General features: G+C 42.7%; 1 protein-coding gene across 5 annotated transcripts in view; it reads right to left on the bottom strand.

Moving 5' to 3' along the window:
* Positions 1 to 21,476, bottom strand: part of LOC107150034 (contactin-4) — an 874,282-nt gene that overhangs the window by 169,293 nt on the left and 683,513 nt on the right. For all 5 annotated transcript variants that reach the window (XM_048787029.1, XM_048787028.1, XM_048787027.1 and 2 more), the window contains one exon: positions 1,280 to 1,477. In XM_048787029.1, the coding sequence (XP_048642986.1) occupies positions 1,280 to 1,477 (198 nt within the window). The remainder of the gene's footprint in view (positions 1 to 1,279; positions 1,478 to 21,476) is intronic.

Below are 21,476 nucleotides of genomic sequence, written 5' to 3'. Positions count from 1 at the left end.
CTTGATTATCAGTCCACAAAGACATGGTTGTAACACAGCAAGTGCTAAATAAATATATGTTCAATAGATGACTAAACAAAAGACTGAAGTCTAAATCATTTGCCCCCAAATTCCACAGGAGGGTCTACACTATAAGGATGCTCAGACCCTGTCTACACATCTGGTCTTGCTCTAAACTCCCTGTTCTGGGAGGTTCAGAGTCCCAATTGGGTTAAAAATTCATGGAGAGAGTTACAAGCTTGGGAGATAGAAATCTGGGTTCTCATCTGGAATCTTCCAAGCCTGTCTCGTGTAAATTCAGGTAAGAAGTGGTGTCGTCCAACGAAAAAGAGCGCAGGGAGAGAGAGGGTTTAAAATACCAGGCTCTGCAGTCCATCGGACGTGGGTGCTGGGTGGGGATCCTGAGCCATGATTTTTCCACTGTGTGGCCTCGGATTTCATTGTGGAACATATCTCTCACTGGAGTTTAGAGAAGTAGCCTGATGTGGGGTGAGGGGCTGGGGTTGTGGCTCAGTGATAGAGAGCTATAGCCTAGCACATGCAAAGCCCTGGGTTCAATCCTCGGCACTATATAAAATAAAATAAAATAAAATAAAGGTATTGTGTTCAATTACAATAAAAAATATATATAGTAAAAAAAAAGCATGGGTGATTTATATACATTGTTAGGTCATTAAGCAATTAAGGTGAACTTCATATATTTTCTTGAAATAGCCTCATGATAGTGTGAGGAATTAAGACTTTCATCTCAAAGGGGCCTCGTTAATTCTCCATCGGACGGCCATGGGAACTGGGACTCTAGCTTTATAAATCCAGATGTTACTTGGGATAATGGAAAACTTCTTTCAGAATGCTAAATCACATGGAATTGATTAATGAGCTAATTGCTCAACCTTTCACTCCAGTCTGCCTGTGTATACTAATTTCAGTGGGAGAGAAACAAGAAATAGATCCCCTTGTTATTTTTAGTCACCTAAGTCCACATTCCTTTCCTGTTGAGATGAGCAATTAGACTTCTAATTAGTTTTCCAAAATGGATTCAAGGGCTTCTTTCTCACACAAGCGGACAAAATATGGGTGCCAAATGAAGGAAGCATTACACTTTGAAGGTCTGTGTGCCAGTAACATGATATCATTACATATTCAGCCTGTGACTGAGTTCTCTCTCTCTCTCTCTCTCTCTCTCTCTCCCCCCCCCCCTTCCTTCCCTCTCTGCCCCTCCCNTTTCTTACATGCACACACCCACCCAGAATTAGCAAAATCAAGTTAGACAACTCACCGTCATTTCTCAATATCAGAGGTGTAGGCGGCCCCAGGACCTTGTGATTTGTCACGGTATTTGTGACCACACAGGTATAGTTCCCAACATCTGATTTTTCTACTTTGGCAATGTACAGATTCCCGGTCTCTTGAGACACGAAACGGCGGTTATCCTGATAGGAAGGGTATTCGTTGAAGATCCAGGCGTAGCTCAGCTCTGAAAGTAAAAGGAAGCATCATCGTTAGAGATACGACTTTGGGAGACTTGAACTTGACCGTATTCAGGAAAGAAATGGTAAAGGTAGAAATTCACACTGTTGCCCAGTGATTCTCCTTCAGCCTGTAAGACATGGATACAAAGTAATCACACCATATCTTTGTCAGTTCAATAAGGCTTTATTTGTGGAGAACTAGAAGATACACTGAGAGCTGATGCAGAGAAGTCCAAACTTGATAGTTTGCTAAGCATGTACCAAGGTCTAAGCACCTCTTACTAATTCTTAAACCATACACCCAGGGAATCTATAATCTTGATACGGTAATAGAACCCACCAGGAAACCAGTTCACACTTTCATTTCATAGGTAGTCACACAGTACACCAGAACACCACATAACTGCACCAAACTTCTGGTTTCCAATGCATTTGATAGTTTCCCGTTAACTGAGATGCTTTGGCACAAAGGAACAAAATAACGCATCCGCACTCTTAGCCCTGGATAGAGTCGGAATCCTACCCAGAGTCTCAATCTGTTCTTCTCCCAAGGTCTCCCACTATGGACCCAAATTCTACTCTCTTCTTATTTATGAGGTTGAACATTCCTGCCTCATTTTAGTGACACAGCAGTTTAACATCACAAAAACACTCAAAAAAACATCATTGCAAACGCTCCTTAAATCCACCTAAGCTGACGAGACGAGTTGACTCATCCTGCAAATATAAATCTGTATTTTTAAAAAATAGTTGGATGTGCTATTCTCTACGTAAGGGAGTACATGGGGAATCCTGGGGACACAGCAATGGATTTGCAAATATGTACTCTTCCCAGAATATCAGGGGGATAAATGTAACGGGCAATCATGCTTGAAAATGCTCTTTTGAAAGGTCATATTTTTCCTAGAGATTAGGTAAATGCTTTTTCTGAATGAACATATAATCCCACGCTTTCAATTTCAAAAAAAAAAAAAAAAAACAACAACAAAGCCCTAAATGACAGTGAATTTGAATGACTTATTGCGGTGACCCCACATAGTCCAAGGAAACCAAACTTCTTCAGTGCCAGGCACCCCAGGATGGCTCTCTTAATGAACTCCAGGTTGTCCGAAGCTGAAAAGTGATAGTCCAGCTCCTGGCCCCGATTAGCCAACATTTTGTCTTAGATAATCACTTGGCACAGGGGACGGAGAAGGAGCAATTGGAACGCAAAGGGAACCTATGGTTTCATAAGTAGTTGGCTGAGTTACCACGTTGCTCTTTAAAGTGATCCTGGGTTAAATTCCAAATGCACGGAGTGTCCTTGGAACTTGGTAGAAAGGCCACTTGAGTCTTGTAAAGAGAACATTAATTACCGCGAAAGGTATTTTTGCCGTTCAGTCCTTTCCATGAATCCCAACTGCAATTGACCTGGAGAACTGGATGGACAAGAGGAAATCCACTTGGCTTTAATGATCTGCTGTTGACATACAAAGGAGGGGTCTATGCCAGGTTGCTTTCCCTTTTATGCCTGGATTATAACATTTCCGCATGCATTGCTTTGGAGAGACCCAATTATGTTTATAGGAGAATAGCTAATCACTTTATTTATGCATGTGCCTGTAATTAGAAGTCACCCCATGCTGATGTCAAGAGGGTATTCAGTGTAAATAAACAAGTGCTTCCTAGTAAACTAGTCACTTCCTTAAGAAATTAAAATCTCAGAGAGGAGAAGCCTCTGTCCTAGGTCCTGAAGTATAATCACTATGGCAGGCTTCCTGCAAGAACGGATTTGGCACAGAGACTAGGGACACAGCATGGGGATCTCCAGCAAGCCCAGCCACCTCTCAGCACTTCAAGAAGCACACAGTCTGTCTCCTTATGAGCTCAAAGAGAGTTTTAAGTACAAATCAGCATCTCCAAAGCCACAAGCTAGAAGTCAGAAAGTAATTCACCAGCACAATATGAATCAAAGCACACGCCTCTCTGCAGAGAGTTGCAACGGATCACGGGCAACTGTACACGTCTTCCCTGAAGATGCTTCCCTCAAAACTTTTCTCGTGGGTGGTGGCTGCAGGGCTGTGGGGATTCTGTGGGAGGAGGCACCTACAGCATCTAGAAAGTGTGGCTCAGTGGTAGAGTGCTCACCTAGTATGCACGAGGCCCTGGGTTCAATCCTCAGCACCACATAAATGTAAAATAAAAATATTGTGTCCACCTAAAACTAAAAAATAAGTATTTAAGAAAAATAAGAAAGAAAAAGGCATCCAGAAGGTCAGACCCACGTTCAAGTCTGAGTTTCACAAAAGGGAAGCTGGGTAAACTCTGTCACTTTGAACTTCTGAATCCTGGAAATGGTGCTGATTTTCAACAGGTGAGAATCGTTGTGTGAAATGTCACCTGGAAATCTCTCAAGGGCTGAACAGAGCTCATCATGACTGGTTTACCCTTCACCAGCTGAATCATTACAGGAGTAAAAAAAAAATTGTGAAGGAATCCTATTCCACTAGCATGCTACTTGAGCTATTGACAAACCAGTTAATTCCTTTGGTCTCACTGCGTTGGGACTGAAAGGACTTGGTACTTTAGTGGGAGACATAAACAAACCTATGTGCACACTGTAGTGTTTCTCTCTTTCATCCCTGGCCCTTTTTATGTTTTATTTAGAGACAGGGTCTTGCTAAATTGCTTAGGGCCTCGCTAAGTCACTGAGGCTGGCTTTGAACTTGTGATCCTCCTGCCTCAGCCTCCCGAGTCTCTGGGATTACAGACTTGCACCACCACGCCAGGCATCCTGTGGCATATCATCAATTATAGTTTTTGCACACATATTTCCTGTTCTCTGCCCCCCACTTCCCAAAAGTTAAAGGGTTATCTGATCACATGACTTTGAGAAGCATTGCGTTATACAGATTAAACTTTTTTTTTTTAATTTTCTTTCAGAACTGGAAGGAGATCTCAACTTGCAAATGTCCTTGAAATTCCTTAGAGTGTTTAATTACTTAAACATATTTGATAATACCACCCCTACAACGCACACACACACACACACATAGACACACACACACACAAATTGATTTTCTAAAACATCCATTCATAGCTCACACAGATCAGCTGGGAAAATCCTGCACTAATGCAATTCAATCAAAAAAATAAGTAATAGAAGAAAAAAATAAAGCTGTTACCTGCATTACTTCAGTGTTTGAGAAAGTTATTAAATGGAACAGAAAACAACGAATTTAGCAATACTCTTCTATACTTCTCAAAAAAAAAAGCTAGAAGAAAGTATTTTGAAACTTTTTATCATACAGATATGAAAATACTTGAGTAGGTAGGGTCAGCCTGCTTCAAACATAAATCTTACCTGCCTTGACATATCACATGGTACTCTACAAATGTGTCCAATTTTTATGTGCAAATGTACCCCTGATAAATAAATTCAATAAAAAGTAAATAAACAAAAAGCCAATTCATGAAGGAGATAGAGTAGTAAAGAGAAATTAAAGTGGGCTCAGAGGTAGAGCCCTGGCCTAGCACGTGTGAGGAACTGGGTTTGATCCTCAGCACTGCATACAAAAAATAAAGAAATAAATAAAAAGTCTTGTGTTTTTTTAAAGAGAAATTTAAGTACGATCATGGATCAGCCAAATCCTGCTCAGATCTTTTAAAACATAATTTCCAGAACAGCTTTGAGGTGCCTCATCCGTTAGTGTATCCTTGGGGGATCCAGCTGTTCAGTAACAATACCTGTCCACGTTGTCCTGCATGATTAAGGGGCACTGAATTCTCATGGTACCTTCTCTAGGGTCTCCTGGGGCCAAACTGGGCCCCTGGCCTGACTCCAGTATTTCCATGAAGTCAACCGGAAGAGTTCCCTGGAACTCTGCTCCAAAGAGAAGAGTTGATCTCCAAATTGGATAGAGAGAACCCCCCCCCCAAAAAAAAAAAAAAAGAAAAGAAAACCATCCAATGGCAAAATTATTGTATTGTAAGAATTTCCCAAAATTGTAATGAGGGAGATGTACAGGGGCAGAGGCAGCCCAGGCAAGATGGCGAGAGAGGAATTCAGAACAGGGTCAGAACAAGGAGCATGCAGAGGGTCTTCTAGTGAGGTCAACTTGGAGGACCCAAGTGGGGGAACCAGTCATGCTCCTGAGTGGGGGACCCAATAGAAAAACTAAGACAGACAAGTAGACAGAGGGGCCACCCATCAATACTAGTGAGGAGCATGTGGACAGGAGATAAGGTATGAAGAATATTCCAGAAACCATAAAAAGAACAGGCCAGTAGCCCCCCTCAGGATTTCCAGCTCTGAGGCCCCTTCTCTTTGAAGAAGTCTGTCTCTGTCACTTTTGCAATAAAACTGCTGCTTTCCTATGTCTCTGGGTCCTGTTCTTCAATTTGGGGCTCAAGGAAGACCATGAACCCAGCACCCCTAGATGGTCACCGTGATAACAATATCACAATTTAACCCATTTTTGCATATGGCAAACCAAAAGAGACCACCGCCACGGTCAAGACGAGTATCAAAGATGAGTTTCAGAAGTTCAAGTTCGGACTTAGGAATGTACCATGAAGTTCTGAAGTTCAAAGGCTCTGCTGCTGACCTGGTGAAATCACGCTATGCTCAGGGCCGAGACTCCCGCACGCAGGCGACATCTTTCACCAGGATATCAACATGATTTTTCTTTACAGCAAATATCACCACTCGGAATAGTGTATTTTTACTTGTCGAGATATCCGGGGCCATCACAGAGGAACCCATCATTCCTTCTTCTTCCTTTTGAAGGTATGAAATTTCTGGGACCCAGAGAGGGTCGCGCGGGGGCATGTGCCAGAGGCAGAGTGGGCAGCAACCTAGTCCTGACTGAGCTCCGTTTCCAGTGCTCATCTAGAAAACAAACGCTCTTGACATTTCACAGTCAAAAGCAGGACGGATAGACCACTCAGAGACAGTCCAGATTTCCCCTAAGAACCCAAATCTATTTTTATCAGAGCAAAACATTAATCCACTGGGTTACGTGAAATGCTCTTCACATGCTAGAAAAAAATAAAGCCAAGTAAATAAAACAAAATAAATTCTCTTCTGCTGCAGTGATCAAGAAAAAAAAAATAGATCCCACTCTGTTTGATTTCCTTAGGGACTTGCAGGCAATATTTATACTTCCTTAGACTTGACAGATTTCTTTTGATAAGTTTTCACACACTAATTGCTCTGGAAGTGACAGACAGTTTCTGTCCCCTTGGCAATTTTTAACAACCGAGTAAACAAATACTTGGAATGCAATATATTCAATAGATGCTGAGGCTTCTCGTGCTCAGCGGAAAATACGGAGACTCATTCCACCATGATACTCCTGAAGACAGAAGGACCTAGCCAGGCTTTTCTGATTTGTAGCATCCAAAGCTATTGGAAGTTAATGTCAAAACTTCACTATGGTTGTGGAGTCTTATTTTCGATATGACCGGGTCAATGGGAAACGATCTTTAGCTATTATTTTTTAAGAAAAAAGACACCAATTGAGCTATTTTCAAATGCAGGTGCTTGTGGAGCAAATAGATCCAAGGGCTATGTGTTCTCTGGGGTGGGGGGTGGGTGGAATGAGCTTCCCTTTACTTGACACCAATTTCTTTTTAGCATTTATTATGCTTTGTTCTATGGAGTTCTAGCGTCGTGGTAGTTAAGATGTCAGTTTTTAAATATGCTTTTTTTCAGTCCTCAAAGTTTTAAATATAAAGGATCCCTAGTCCAACCCTCTCCTTGTGATTGATCAGGAAAATAAAGTCTAAAGAAGTTACACGAGGCGATCAGAATTGCACATTTGGTACCTAGCAGGGATGGGCTCATGGGGGGTAGCCACGGTGTTCAGAAGAGCTGGTTCTGTTAGGAAGTCGTATAACCCTCGTAAAATTTTATTTTGGACCTAGAAGAGGTTAGTTTTGCTTATCTGTAAACTGAAGGAGTAGGGCCAGGGGATCTCAAGTCTCTTCCAATACTAAAATTCCATAAATTCTACATGCATGCCATCCCAATCCAACTTCCTCATTTGATGCATTTGCTAGATAAGGAAATTAAGATCTAAAGAAACTGGGAATAACTTGCTAAAAATTGCATGGGTTCATTTTTGCCAAAATCAAGAACTAGAAAACACACACACACACACACACACACACCCCATAAAGTTACTCAGTCGACTGGAGCTGCGTTGTACTTTGTAGAAGGAAAATACTGGAATTAATAATCAGGAGACTCCGATGCGAGTCTTTGCACTGCAACCAACCTGGGCTTTAACGAAACATTTTAACAGCATGAGAGAGTCTCGCCGTCTGTAACTAGTTCTGGCCGCACCTAAGCCCCATTGCACACAGTATTTGTGGGGTTGAATTCAAACAGGTATGATTCTGAAGAAGTCAATGTGAAAAATGCATTTTAAGTGATTCTCCAAATGAAATGGGAAATGTGAACACATTCGCTGGTTCATCTGACGGCCAAATATTTACCAAGTCCTAACTGTTTGGTAAAGCACTGAGTGGGTGCTCTAGCATACAGCTACACTGTCGAATGCTGGGAGGGGGGTAGGGAGATGGAGACTGGAACCAGTTAGCAGTTTCCTGGGCAAAAGAGGAGATGGAGAAGAATCCAGAAAGAGTCCTGGATTTGGTGTGAAGAGACAGGGCTGAGTTTTGAATTCAGTGCCCAGGGGGCTGAAAATGAATTTCTATTCCTGTTTTTCACCTGAACAATAGAATACTGAACAGAAAAACCAAGCCTTCTGGCGCAATGCCTGTAATCTCAGCCGCTCGGGAGGCTGAGGCAGGAGGATGGTGAGTTCGAAGCCAGCCTCAGCAATTTAGCAAGGCCCTAAGCAACTCAGTAAGACCCTGTCTCAAAATAAAATATATATTTTTACAAAAGGGCTGTGGATGGATGTGACTCAGTGGGTAAGCACCTTCTGGGTTCAATCCCCAGTAAAAAAAAAAAAAAAAAAAAGAATTCCTTCTCTGCCTAAACCAAGAATTGCATTGATCACCTTTGAATGTAAACTCAAAGATTCTGCTGATATTTTTCCCTCTTACTCTCTAATAAAAATTACCTTCTTGTAAATGGAATGTCAAGTGGCTTGTCTTTCTCTGACCTTCAGGAAGGGAAAAATGCCAGAAATTGTGAGTAATGTAAAAAAATTATATATAAGAAAAAAGAACTGGATCACAAACCTCAAGGACGAAAGAGCACTAGTGATTCTGCCTGCTGGGATAGCAAGAGCGTCCGAGTGTGTGTTGTTGGGAAGATCTGTGAGCTATGCCAGGGGAAGAATGAGAGACTTGTGCTGCTGTGTCTTCTCTAGTTGGACTAGAACAGTAAATGGTGGGGACTCTCCTCTAAGGAGCAATGCTCGGGGTATCAAGAGTATGGGGAGGTGTCTGAGAGAAGCTGAAATCTGCAGAGGTGGAGAGGGGAGAGATACGGCACCTTCAATAATTAAAAGACGGAGAAAGGGGTATGTGAAATCTGTAGACAGCTGTGACCCTCTACAGCTTAGGTCACTGAAATCATGGCTGCAGAATGGTCTGTGGCCCCTAGAATTTGGTTCAGGTGGGTCCCAGCATCCAGGAGGACCATTCAAGGTCCAGACACTGTCTTCGTTATGTATAGGTCCTGAATAGAACAGGGATCGCATCTGTCTCTCACCAGGACCACACAATGCCACTCTGACGTCCATGGCTGACATTTACCATCCACTCTAGTAGGCACCAGATCAGAGTCCTTCTCAGTACAGTGCCTCAGGCCATCGCCTGCACACAGCCTGTGTTGGCACAAAAAGTGCAAACTTCTCCATACAGTGCAGGTTGATCTGAAGAGCCAACATACAAAATGGTCCAGACTCCAAAACTTTATGAGAACTGATAATAATGCCAGAGTCCGGGGAAATTCCCCAACCAGACATGTCTCATGGGTGGGCAGTACACCCTGTAATCCCAGGCGCTCAGGAGGCTGAGGCAGGAGGATCAGGAGTTCAAAGCCAGCCTCAGCAATTTAGCGAGGCCCTAAGCAACTCAGTGAGACCCTGTCTCTAAATAAAATACAAAATAGGGCTGGGGATGTGGCTCAGAGGTTGAGTGCCCCTGAGTTCAATCCCTGGTACCCATTCCCCCCAAAAAGAAATGTCTCATGCACAAACTTATTCAAAAAATTGCATAAAATCACCTTTTGGGTATGTATAGAAAGTGGAGTTGGAATAGAAATGAATTTCGTGTTCAGACTTGGGTCTCATCTTCAAGATATCTTCTTATGTCTGTACAAAATGTTCCCCAATCTCAAAGAATCTGAAATCCGAAGACTTCGTGGTCCCAACCACTGCAGGTAAAGGATATTGGCCCTGTACTAATTTTGAAGGAATGAGATAGTGACCACATGAAGCAAGGGTTAGCTAAAGCTGACTGCTAAATCTCAACCCAACCTGGTGGCAAGCATTTCTAAAAATTAGCCTCTAAGAGGCCACTCCCGTACTTAGTGATATTTATTGTTACCTGTTACCTGCTTGCCTATTATTGAATATTAAATATCACAGTCCTTGAAAATGGCTTACAAATTCCCTGATTTGACATGTGACTGGCTTTCTCCTCTCTACATCATGGGGCATTTTTCAAGGGCAAAGATTTTCTTTCGAAATCGGTGGGTATAAGTTAAGGAGTTGAACTTGGAAGCAATTTCAGACATCGGTATGATAATAAGTCAGATCCAAGTGGATGATGGTCTAGGATGTAAGATTCATGTGAATTTTAAAGGTAAATGAAAAGGTTTCCACTAAATCTTGTACCTGCAGCTCTTGCCTCAGGGTATATTACTGGATTTTCCAGGGGGGAGATTCTGACTCTCTTTTGCTCTTAGAAAGAGCATGTATCCATGAAAAAAAAAAAAGTTAAAGAAATATTACCTCGGTCTGGAACCAGTAAATTTTGCCTCCTTCAGGGGAAGAAGGTGTGCATTTTTTTAGACAGAAGAGCATGTTTCTGCTTGCGTGTTGAAGGTCTTAAATGGAAGGTAGAAAAGTAACCACACAGACAGATGAGGCTTGACAGGTGAGTGCGTCTTCTTCCGTTTCTGCACGTTTTAAAAACAGTGCGAATCACATCGATGGTGGGTTTCCTTGAAATCTAAACACGGTTCCCAGACATGAGTCCTCAAGAGCTATCCAGGGAGAGCAATGGAGTGTCCACTACACGAAGGGGTTCCCAAGCCTGAGTGCAATGCAGACCCTTCTGAAGGGCTGTTGCAACCCTAAAGACTGAGCCCAGACGGGGACCCTTTCATGGTTAAGTGTGAAATCCTCCAGATAACACAGAAACTGCATCACAGTTAAAGAGAAACTATCCAAGTTCAACGCTCAGCTCCAGAAAAAAAAAAAGTTATTTTTCTTGGATGGTAGGATGATGATAAAACTCAGATTTTAAATCAGACAATAAATTTTTTCTAGCTCAAACCCTGGGGCTCCCTTCATAAAACCAATCTGCCAAATCCCAAATTCTCTCCAGGAAGCGGTGAGGTTCCCATTGCAGCAGGGGATGTATAATCTTCTCAGCTTCCAAGTACCCTGGATTTGAATATGTTGGAGGAAACCCAGCTCACCACTCCATCATTGGCCTAAGAAAGTCCTGCATTTTGCAAGATTCAGGCCAACCCACATAGCACTGTCTGATGAATCCCGCTAAAGGGCAGCTCTGAGTCATGTCCTTCTGTCCCACACAAATCCTCCATGAGCCATCGCCTCTTGGATTAACTAAAAGGCACCAAGCTTGTTTTAAAAATCCTAGCATTGTAGGATCCCAGATTATCTAGTCTTAGCCTTCCATTCCAGAGAGCATCCCTCGGGCTTAGCTTAGCAAAACCCTAGAGAAGCTGCAGAGAGTCATGGGTTAATTTATTCATAGGATACTTACTTACTCTCTTAAAGGTCACTTTCAGAGGCAAAGAGAAGGCACAGAGGGAGGTCTCTGCCCTTGCATCTTGGCTTTAAGTGGAGAGAATTTTTCTCTCCTTTATTTATTTGCCATTTACAATTCGCCGCAAATTTGTCTTTTAAGAAAGGTTTGTACTGCTAAACCAGACACAGGGTGGCATATGCCTATAATCCCAGTGGCTCAGGAGGCTGAGGCAGGAGGATCGCAAGTTCAAAGCCAGCCTCAGCAAAAGCGAGGTCCTAAGCAGCTCAGTGAGACCCTGTCTCTAAATAAAATACGAAATAGGGCTGGGGATCTGGCTCAGGGGTTGAGTGCCCCTGAGTCCCCAGGACCGCCACCCCCCAAAAAGACACACTGGTAATTAGATTTTTTTTGTAGCACCCTACAAGCCTGTCTCAGAGCACCCTTCCAACTTCTGCTCATCTCAACCACTATATTTTACAAGGAGCCCTATTTTTTTTTTCAGGTTCAGGAAATATATATGGCCTTTCCCTAACAATAAAATAATTATTTGATTATTATTTTATTATTTTTGCCTGAAAGCAATAACTGTACTATTTCACATGTGAAAATTGTTCTCCCTGAATTTAGATGATTCACTAGCTCCTTCCTCCTCCGCCCAGAGACTTGAGAACCACACACGCAGACAAGAATGCATATGGCGGACATCCACGAGGTTAAGAGGATAATTCTATCAAACGGGCCCCTGGTGCTGACCCCCACATGCTTTCTTTGCCAAAAAGCAATTTACCTGCAGCCCTGCCTGGCCTCCGTGGACAGACTATGTCACATTCCTCAGTAAAGTACCTGTGACCTTCAGGAGACATGGAACCCCGAATTAATGTGGAAAAGAGGAGCCCATGTCACTTTGAAGAGAGAGACTTTTGTGACCCTTTTCACAGAGCAGAGCCAGGAAGATAAGGATAATTCCTCCTAATCATAGACCCAGTAAAAATGATCAAGAATCCAAGTAGAGCAGTCAGCATGGGCCCAGGTGACAGAGTTGTCATGGCAATGGGGACTTGAGACTCCATCACCCTGCTGTCAATCAAAACTCAAGAGATTGGACCTGGCTGGCTGTGGGACCTGTTGGTTAACTGACTCACAGGATACTTACTTAGTCTCTTCAAGGTCACTTTCAGATGCAAAGAGAAGGCACAGAGGAGGGTCTCTGCCTTTACACTTGGTGGCTTTAAGCAGAGAGGTTTCTTTTCCCCCCTTGGGTGGGACTCTCTGGAAACTTCTCTGGGATCCCCATTAAAACCAGAGTGTAGGAGAGGCACATCGTCCCTCTCCTCTCTGAGAGGACCCCCTCTCCCCTGGAGAGTGTCCCCTTTCCCTTTCCCTCTCCCTCCACTAAACCCATTCCTGTTACTCTGAGGGACGCGGCATCTAAAATCTCTCCGACTTGATCTCAAGACCTGGGGTTGGAACAGGGGTCCTTGTTGTGCCCCGGTTTCTCAGACGTCCCCGCTCTGTTTCCCACTGTCCTCATCCATCTGTCCCCAACCCTTTCACTAGACCATGGAGCCTAAATCAGAATCACTGAGATCAGAAGAGGGCAAAATTCTGTAACCTTAGGAACTCTCAGTTTTAAGTCAGAATACCTAAGCCTTTCCCTTGGGGGAAAAAGTATATTTTAATGACTCTCTGGTGACAGTTTTACTCAGTTTACAAAAAGGCAGAAAGACAGATGACGGGTTACCCGAGAGGGGGAAGGACCTGGTAGATGTCCAAGGACACGTGTGTGTGTGTGTGTGTGTGTGTGTGTGTGTAGGGGTGCATTTGGCCCAAAGGATGTAACTTAAACTAAATGTCATGGGCAGATGACACTCCTTGAGTGATGTAGGTTGGAACCCCATGTGACCTGGGCCAGGTAGCTCAAAGGTGGCAGCATTGATTTTATGGACCAGTTTTTCTTTACTTCTTTTCTCAGCCCTGCTCCCAAACTTAGGGACAGGAAACAGGATTCCCTTATCCCACCCTAAGCCTATTTATCTGCCTTTCAGCACACTCCCAGTACAGGAACCAGGTAATACAGACTTTAGGGGATGGCTAGCTAAGGAATGGCCATTTCCCAAATAAACAAGTGAATCATAGGCCCCTACAGGGAACACCTGGAGGGGAGTCTTTGAATAGCTTCTTTAATATCCCCCTAGGAGAACCCGCCCTTCTGAAACCCCTGTATGTCTCCTTTCCTAGCAAAATAATAATAAACCCTCTTTTCCTTTTTTTTCCCCTCAAAACTGTGCCCTCCTTATTAAAGTGGCATTGGGGACAAGGACCAAGCTTTCAGTAGCATGACCATAAGATAGGATCCACTGAGTCAGATTTTCACCTTGACCTTTAAGTGAGACTCTGTTTTATGAGTGAACCAGCAAACCTGCAACTTAATTCTCTCCAACTCAAAATACGTTGTGTGTGTGTGTGTGTGTGTGTGTGTGTGTGTGTGTGTGTGTGTGTTGGGTCCTGGGGATGGCACCTAGGGCCTCGTGCCTGCTACCACGAGCCACCGCCTCAGATTCTCAAAAGATTTGCATGTCTATGATCTCATTTGCTACAATTTTTACAAGACTTTTTTTTTTTTATTTTTAGACATTAGAGGAATTTTTTTTTTTTTTTTTAGAAATTAGAGGAACAGGGATGAGTTTCATTGGGGCATGTGAGATATAAGAAAGTGAAGTGAGCTATTCCCAGACCCCAGGAGAACTAGTGAAATTAGGATTGAGAATAAAATTGACATTTCTTAAAACCATGGCAAATATCTATGCTAGAAACGATTGCAATAACAATCGTCAACAGAGCCAGTGACAGGGTCACCTGGAGGTGGTTATCAGGACTGATGTGCCAGGCCTTTTGCTGAAGGGGTCTGGTAGAATCAGGACCACCTTGGTGGCAATTGTGTGCCACAGTATACCTACCCATCCCCACCCCCCGGTTTTGGCACTCAAGAGATGTTTGCAATTTCAGGGAACTCTGTGAGCAGATGAAGTCCCCAAATACCAAGATGTTCATGTCACTTCTATCAGCAGCCTTTGAAAATATTTCCTAAGAAAAGGCTACACAAAATCGCAAGGAATTGAATTTGTGGGTTTTTCTGTCACAGTATAATCAAAATCTGTCTGATTCCTTTAAGCTTAGCAACTTCTGGGAAGATAGAAAAAGAAAGAATTGTTCAGTACTGGGAACGAAAATGGATCCTGTGAAAGGATGAGGCATTTTTGAATAACTAGTGGGAATTGTCAATTAAATGATAATTATTTACATTCTTAAAGGCTTCGAGCAGTTATATGACTAACTGAGCAAGCTTTCAAGTAATATAATCAACGCCTACACAAGTCACCAACTCACTGCCTCTTCAACAGATTATTAGACAATTCTATAGCCTCTTCAATTAAAGAAGGGAACTAGGATTCAGAAGACTGACAAATTAAATTCTGAGCATAAATTAAACCTCAATCCAATCGGCTAAGAAAATACCAGCTTTCATTATAACCTCCCCACCTCTTCCTTGTAGTTGGTTAATGCTCCAGATAAACTAGTTAATCAAAGCATTTAGCCAGGTGGTCTCTAAAATAGGAAACTGTCCTTCCTAAGGAAAAGGCTTTCTTTTTTTTTTTTTTTTCTTTTTCTTAATTTGAAAATTTTAAGCAAAAGCTATTCACTGATTTGCAACGGATAAAACCAGATCAGTTATCCCTGAGTTTGGCTTTCTGTGGTTTTCTGTGGTACTCTTCTCAGACAGCTGGGTGCTATTTCTACACATTGCTCCTTAGGGTAGTGGGGTCTAAATACCTCCAAAGCCAGACATTGGGCCCCGGTGGGGACAGTCATATCACTGCATCTCTCAAGTTACTTACTGGTCCATTACGGATCCTGTGGCTTAAGAGAGCCAATATTGGATTGTTTGAAATCCAAGTGGAGTACCAAGGGCCTCTCCTGCCCCTGCTGATTTCAAGACCCGAGGCTGGGAGCACAGGGCACCTATGGCCCAGTCTATCGAGGCTCATAGCTGACCCACAGGGAGAGAATGTCCACATTGGCTGAGCTCTTCAAGAAAGCCAACTTTGGTGAGGACGTGGGGGAAAAGCATACTCATACACTGCTGGTGGGGCTGCAAATTGGTGCAACCAATCTGGAAAGCAGTATGGAGATTCCTTAGAAAACTTGGAATGGAACCACCATTTGACCCAAATATCCCACTCCTGGGTCTATACCTAAAGGACTTAAAATCAACATACTATAGGGACACAGCCACATCAATGTTCATAGCAGCTCAATTCACAATAGCTAAACTGTGGAACCAACCTAGGTGTCCTTCAATAGATGAATGGATACAGAAAATGTGGTATATATACACAATGGCATATTACTCAGCTTTAAAGAAGAATGAAATGATGGCATTTTCAGGTAAATGGATGGAGCTGGAGAATATCCTGCTAAGCGAAGTAAGCCAGTCCCCCCAAATCAAAGGCCAAATGTTCTCTCTGATAAGTAGATGCTGATCCATATGGGTGGGGGCGGGGCATGAGAAGAATGGAGGAAGTTTGATTGGGCAAAGGGGTGGAGGGGAGGGGAGGGGGCATGGGTGCAGGAAAGATGGTGGAATGAGATGGACGTCATGACCCTAGGTACATGTATGACCACACATGTGGTGCGACTTTACATCGCATACAACCAGAGAAATGAAAAGTTGTGCTCCATTTGTGTACAATGAATCGAAATGTATTCTGCTGTCATGTGTAACGAATTAGAACAAATTAAAAGTAAATAAATAAATAGAAAGCCAATGGGAAGGAACATTCTCATCTTTCATATAATCTGCTTTTCTTCCCTCTTTAAATCATTAAATCCCTTCATTCACAAACAAAGAAAATTCCTGAGAGGAATACGGTTTTTGCTCCGGTGACCAAAAGTATGTAGACCAATAGAAACCCACGCCATTTCCTTTTCCCCTAAGAGATGTTACACCTTCCCTCCCCCATTTAGTAAACACCTGGTTTTACCACTCTTTATTAGTCCCCTCGAGCTGCCCTTTGAAAAATACCCACATACTGATACCCAATTTGCAACTAGCACCTTTTTTTAATAGTAGTTGGGTCTCAAAAATGGTGCCTTCTAACCAAAAACAAAGTTTTGCTACCCCCTCCCCCCAAAAAAATGTAAGCTTCAAAGAAAAATCCAGGTGGGAAAAAATAATAAATAATAATATCTCCTTGACATCTAAGCAAAATCATGTTTTGTGTTGTGTTTTAAATAAATATCTTTACTTCGGGTGACTCTAACTGGCCAACCATCGACTCTAGTATTTGGAGCTAAAATATGCCTGGACCTGAAATCTTGTTTGGCCACTACTATGAAAGTGAAAAGTTACTTAATTTACTCAAGTCTTAATTTCTCGTCTGCAAAATGGGCTTAAGAGGACTTAACACTTCCATTGGGTGGCTGAAAGGATCAAGGGCAACTCCACAGGCAAAGTGCTCATTATAATTAGCACAGGGTCCAGAACACAGCAGCACTCAATAAACAATGCTTAGTATTATCACCCACCAGGCAGAGATGATGAATGGAATCGTTGGAAGAAATGCATATTCATTTAGAGTCATCCTAATGATCACATTCAAATCATCTACTCATATTAAAAAGAATAGTTCAGGATCTAAAATGAATAAAGCCACGCTGGTCTCTAACTCTCTATAGTACTTTATTTTCTGAAATCATTTTCATTGGGTTCCTCTCGAAGAGGTCATAATATCGACTGTCTAGATAATAGTAAGAAAAAGAGTAGGAGGAACAGGGAGGAAAAGCGACTCACTAAATCCGAACATCAAATAAAACCAGGCCAGAAAATGAAACCCGATCATCTCTCCATAATGCTCATTTTGCTAAGAAATCAAAGTAGCCAAAATCATAACTTAACCGTTACTATGTTCTCACTTTCTAAAACCTGAGATTAGAGAATGCAATAATGAATTGAAGTGTGGCACGTGATTAACCATTTGGGGGCAATGTAGCAGTCAAGTTATACTTAGAGGTCATGCATTATAGATGATAGCCGGAAAGTACCTTAGGAAGAAAAATAAAATCTGTCCCACATTTCCCTTTGTCAGAAGCAGGGAATGGAACCCAGAGAAGCAATGAATGATAAAACAACAAGCAAAGTTGATAAATCATTGCTGGGCAGGAGTAGCGGAGAGATTTTGACTTGACTCTGGGGCTTTGCCTAATTGGTATTGGCCAGGCAGAGTGCTGTGTTGTTGGGGCTTTGAGCTCTAATGGATATGTATGTGATGATTGACAGGGAGTAAGGGTGGGTGTTTGTCACAGGTATGAAGAACAGAAGGCCACTGTTCTGTGTAAATGCATAGGAGGCTAGGATAGGGACATGAGATCCCGCCATGCATGAAGACGTATGTGGTGGTGAGCACAGGTTCTCTCCTCTCTGTTCCTACAAAATGTAGGACTCAGCCAGGAGTGACGGTGGTGCATACCCTTAATCCCAGGGGCTCAGGAGGCTGAGGCAGGAGGATCGTGAGTTCAAAAACCAGCCTCAGCAAAAGTGAGGCCCTAAGCAGCTCAGTGAGACCCTGTCTCTAAATAAAATACAAAATAGGGCTGGGGAGGTGGCTCAGGGGCTGAGTGCCAAAAAAAAATAAAATAAAATAAAATAATAAGTAGAACTTCACAATACAGATATTACTTGACCAAATTCAGTGTGTTGTCATGAACACTTCATTAAATAATCTTGGCAAAAAGGTTAAATAATCTACACGTGGACCCATGCTGAGAAACTGTCCAGTAGCATCCCATAGAGATAGATGAAGATGGTTATGGAATACAAAAAAAAAATCACACATGCTACCAGATCTTATACCAACAGGAAATCCTTCCTTTATGCAGATGAAAAGAAAAGTTGATTATCCTTCCTTAATAGCGTGGCAACAAGACACAAAAGGGGCATTCTTCACTAAATGTCAGTAGATACATTTTAGCAACCTTCGATTCCAAGCTTTTTGTCTGTCACTTTAAGTGGGCTAACTGTTTGACAGATGTTCAATAATTGACACAGCTTATCTTCTGCTCCCAGGCTCCTTTCTTAAGCGATTGCCAGCATTTCCAGTTGCCATGGCAACTGTAAACACTGATGATTATTCCAACATGCCAAGGGGATTTAAATACATTCTTTTAAAAAAATATTTATTTTAGTTGTAGATGGACACAATACCTTTATTTGTTTTTATTTTTATGTGGTGCCGGGGGCGGGAGGNTAATACTTTATTTTATTTGTTTTTATTTAATATTTTTATGTCGTGCCAGGGATCGAACCCAGTGCCTCATGCATGCTAAGCAAGCGCTCTACCACTGAGCCACAGCCCCAGCCTTAAACATATTCTTAAAATATTCCCTTGGCAGTGGGGGTGGGGCTATCTGTCCATCTCCGGCAAGAGAGAAAATATATAATTTAAATTCCCCAGTTATTATATTTATTACAGCTAAACATACAAACCCATTTCTATAGCTGTGCATAGGTGGTGAGGTTTTTTCCTTCCACTTAGTAAAAGAAGTTGCTAAGAATGGAGAAACGGTTTGCTCCAAGGTAGGGAAGGGAAGAATTTATCTAGATAAATGAAATAGGAAATAACTTGGTACAGAGCATTGTTTCACGTGACCTAGGTGCAAGTTCAAGGCCCTTGGGTTCAAACCTCAGTGGTTCCAAGGGTAAACCTGGGATGATGATATCTGTCGTAAGCACATGCACAAGGAACTGTAACATGCAAACAAAAACTAGTCCACTCTCAAGGAGAAAGTGAAAATAAATGGAAAGATGGTAGCATTTTCCACAGATATTTCAAGTGATTGACATATCTTCAAAATAACTCTTCCATTTCCCAGGCTAATGTATTAATTAAAAAAAAAAATGATGGCACACGTTCAGAACATAGAAAGATGTCGTGTAAAATTCTCCATTTATGGCTTCTCATGAGAAGCCACGTGGCCAGGCGATTGTAAACCTGCTATTTCTCTGGGGGGGCCATAAACTGGTCTGTGATGACAGACAGTGGAATTAATTGGACGTCACTTTCCTATGTTCATACATGAATACACCACGGTCAACCACAAGAATGGGAAGTGATACTCCATGTATGTATGATATGTCAAAATGCACTCGGCTGTCACATACCACTAAAAAGAACAACAGCATCAAAACACCTGCCTGAGATGAGCATCGGCTTCCTGGGGAAGGGGGTTTGCAGAGCTCCTCCTAAGCTGCTTTAGCTAATTCACTTACACTATTGCCTGAGTGGCCCTAGGAAATAAGTCTGTGAACTTAGCTGAACTGTCTTTTATTTTTTGGTACCAGGGATTGAATTCAGGGGCACTCAGCCACTAAGCCCCATCCCCAGCCCTATTTTGTATTTTACTTAGAAACAGGGTCTCACTGAGTTGCTTAGCAGCCTTGCTTATTATGAGGCTGGCTTTGAACTCGCCATCCTCCTGCCTCAGCCTCCTGAGCTGCTGGGATTACAGGCGCGCGCCACGGAGCCTGGCTGAACTGCTTTCTTACATTACATACATTCATAAAGTCAGTCCTGACTTCTGTCACTCAACCATTTTGTATCAATTGATCTTGTATGAAGCGGGGGGCAGCTCAGGTCCCGGCCCCACTCCGAGGACCAGGGCTTCTCCATGCTACCATCAGTGACTACTAAATTTCTGAGGTCCAGCCACAGACCAGGGCAAGCTTAAATGGAAAGCAAGAGGACCCCCAAATCTACCAAGAACTTTTTTTTTTTTTTTGATATCTAAGGTATTTCCCTTTCTTAAGAAAATTGAGGCAAAATATACATAGAATCTACCATGCCAACTATTTTTAAGCATATAGTTCAATGGCTTTGAATGCATGCACACTGTTGGGTGACCTTCAACATCATTCATCTCCAGAAGTTCTTTTTATAATCCCACACTTCAAACACTTTAACCACTCATTCAACAAACAGTGTGTGCCTCTTATGGGTCAGGTGTTCTCCTAGGCCCTAGGAACACAGCAAGACAAGTTTCCTGAAATCTGCTCCCGAATCCAGGATGGTCTATCCTCAGGTTCATGGTCGACATGCCCTCCATGTTGAAATAAGTCTTTGGGGATGGGGACCCAGGACTTCAATCATAAGATGATAATTGGGCATCACTTTTTGGTACCGACCCCCACCCCTAGCACAAACCTGGTGACCTCATCCCAATTTTGCTCCAGGAAACATTTCTCCTCCATGTTCAGGTGCTGTCAGAGTGGGGCTCATCTCCAGCGGGCCCCAGGAACAGACCCAAGTCCTCTGTCAGCCACATAGCCTTTCTCTATCCTGCACCACTCCTGTGCCCTCCCTTCACCGTAGTTCAAGGATGGACATGTGACTCAAGTTGACATATGCAAGACAATTGTGAAGGTCTTGCTAAAATTTCTGGCAATGAGACCATTCTCTTTCTGCTGGGTTACCAGGTAGCGAGAGGCAGCTTCAGGAGCACAGAGCCAACAGACAAGAGCCAGTCCTGACACCATCCCTTGAGAACGAACATCTAGTGGCATCGAATGGGAGTTTTATGCCAATACATTCCCATTATTTGCAAACCCCATTGCAAATAGATTCTGGCAGTTGGAAATAAATGGCCCCTGACGGACAGAACAATTAGATGACACAGTCTTGAAGAGTGTCCTATCATCAGAAGCATCCAGCAGGCAACTCTGTGGCGACTTTGGAAAGTAGGTTCTCAAAGTCTACCTTCTTCATTCTGTTGAAATCAAAAATCAGTCCCCCTCTCCTCCAGGAGTCCTGTTCCTGCCTTACAATATCACCGACTTTCTGCTTTGATACTTCTTATTCAGATTTCCCCCAGCCTCATTCTAACTGAGAATCATGTCATCTCAAAGACTAGGATGGTAGGGGCAGTGCCACACCCTGCCAAGGGCGGCCCAAAGCGGTGCAATCTTGGCCAAGTCACTTGAATTCTCTGAGTTTTTAGGGTCAAAAAAAAGTAAGCGCCCTGGGACAGGAGAGCTGAGCTCTTCTGAAG

The sequence above is a fragment of the Marmota marmota genome, unplaced genomic scaffold (genome assembly GCF_001458135.2).
Source record: "Marmota marmota marmota unplaced genomic scaffold, marMar, whole genome shotgun sequence".
NCBI lineage: Eukaryota > Metazoa > Chordata > Mammalia > Rodentia > Sciuridae > Marmota > Marmota marmota.
This window is presented reverse-complemented; position numbering and strand designations above follow the sequence as displayed.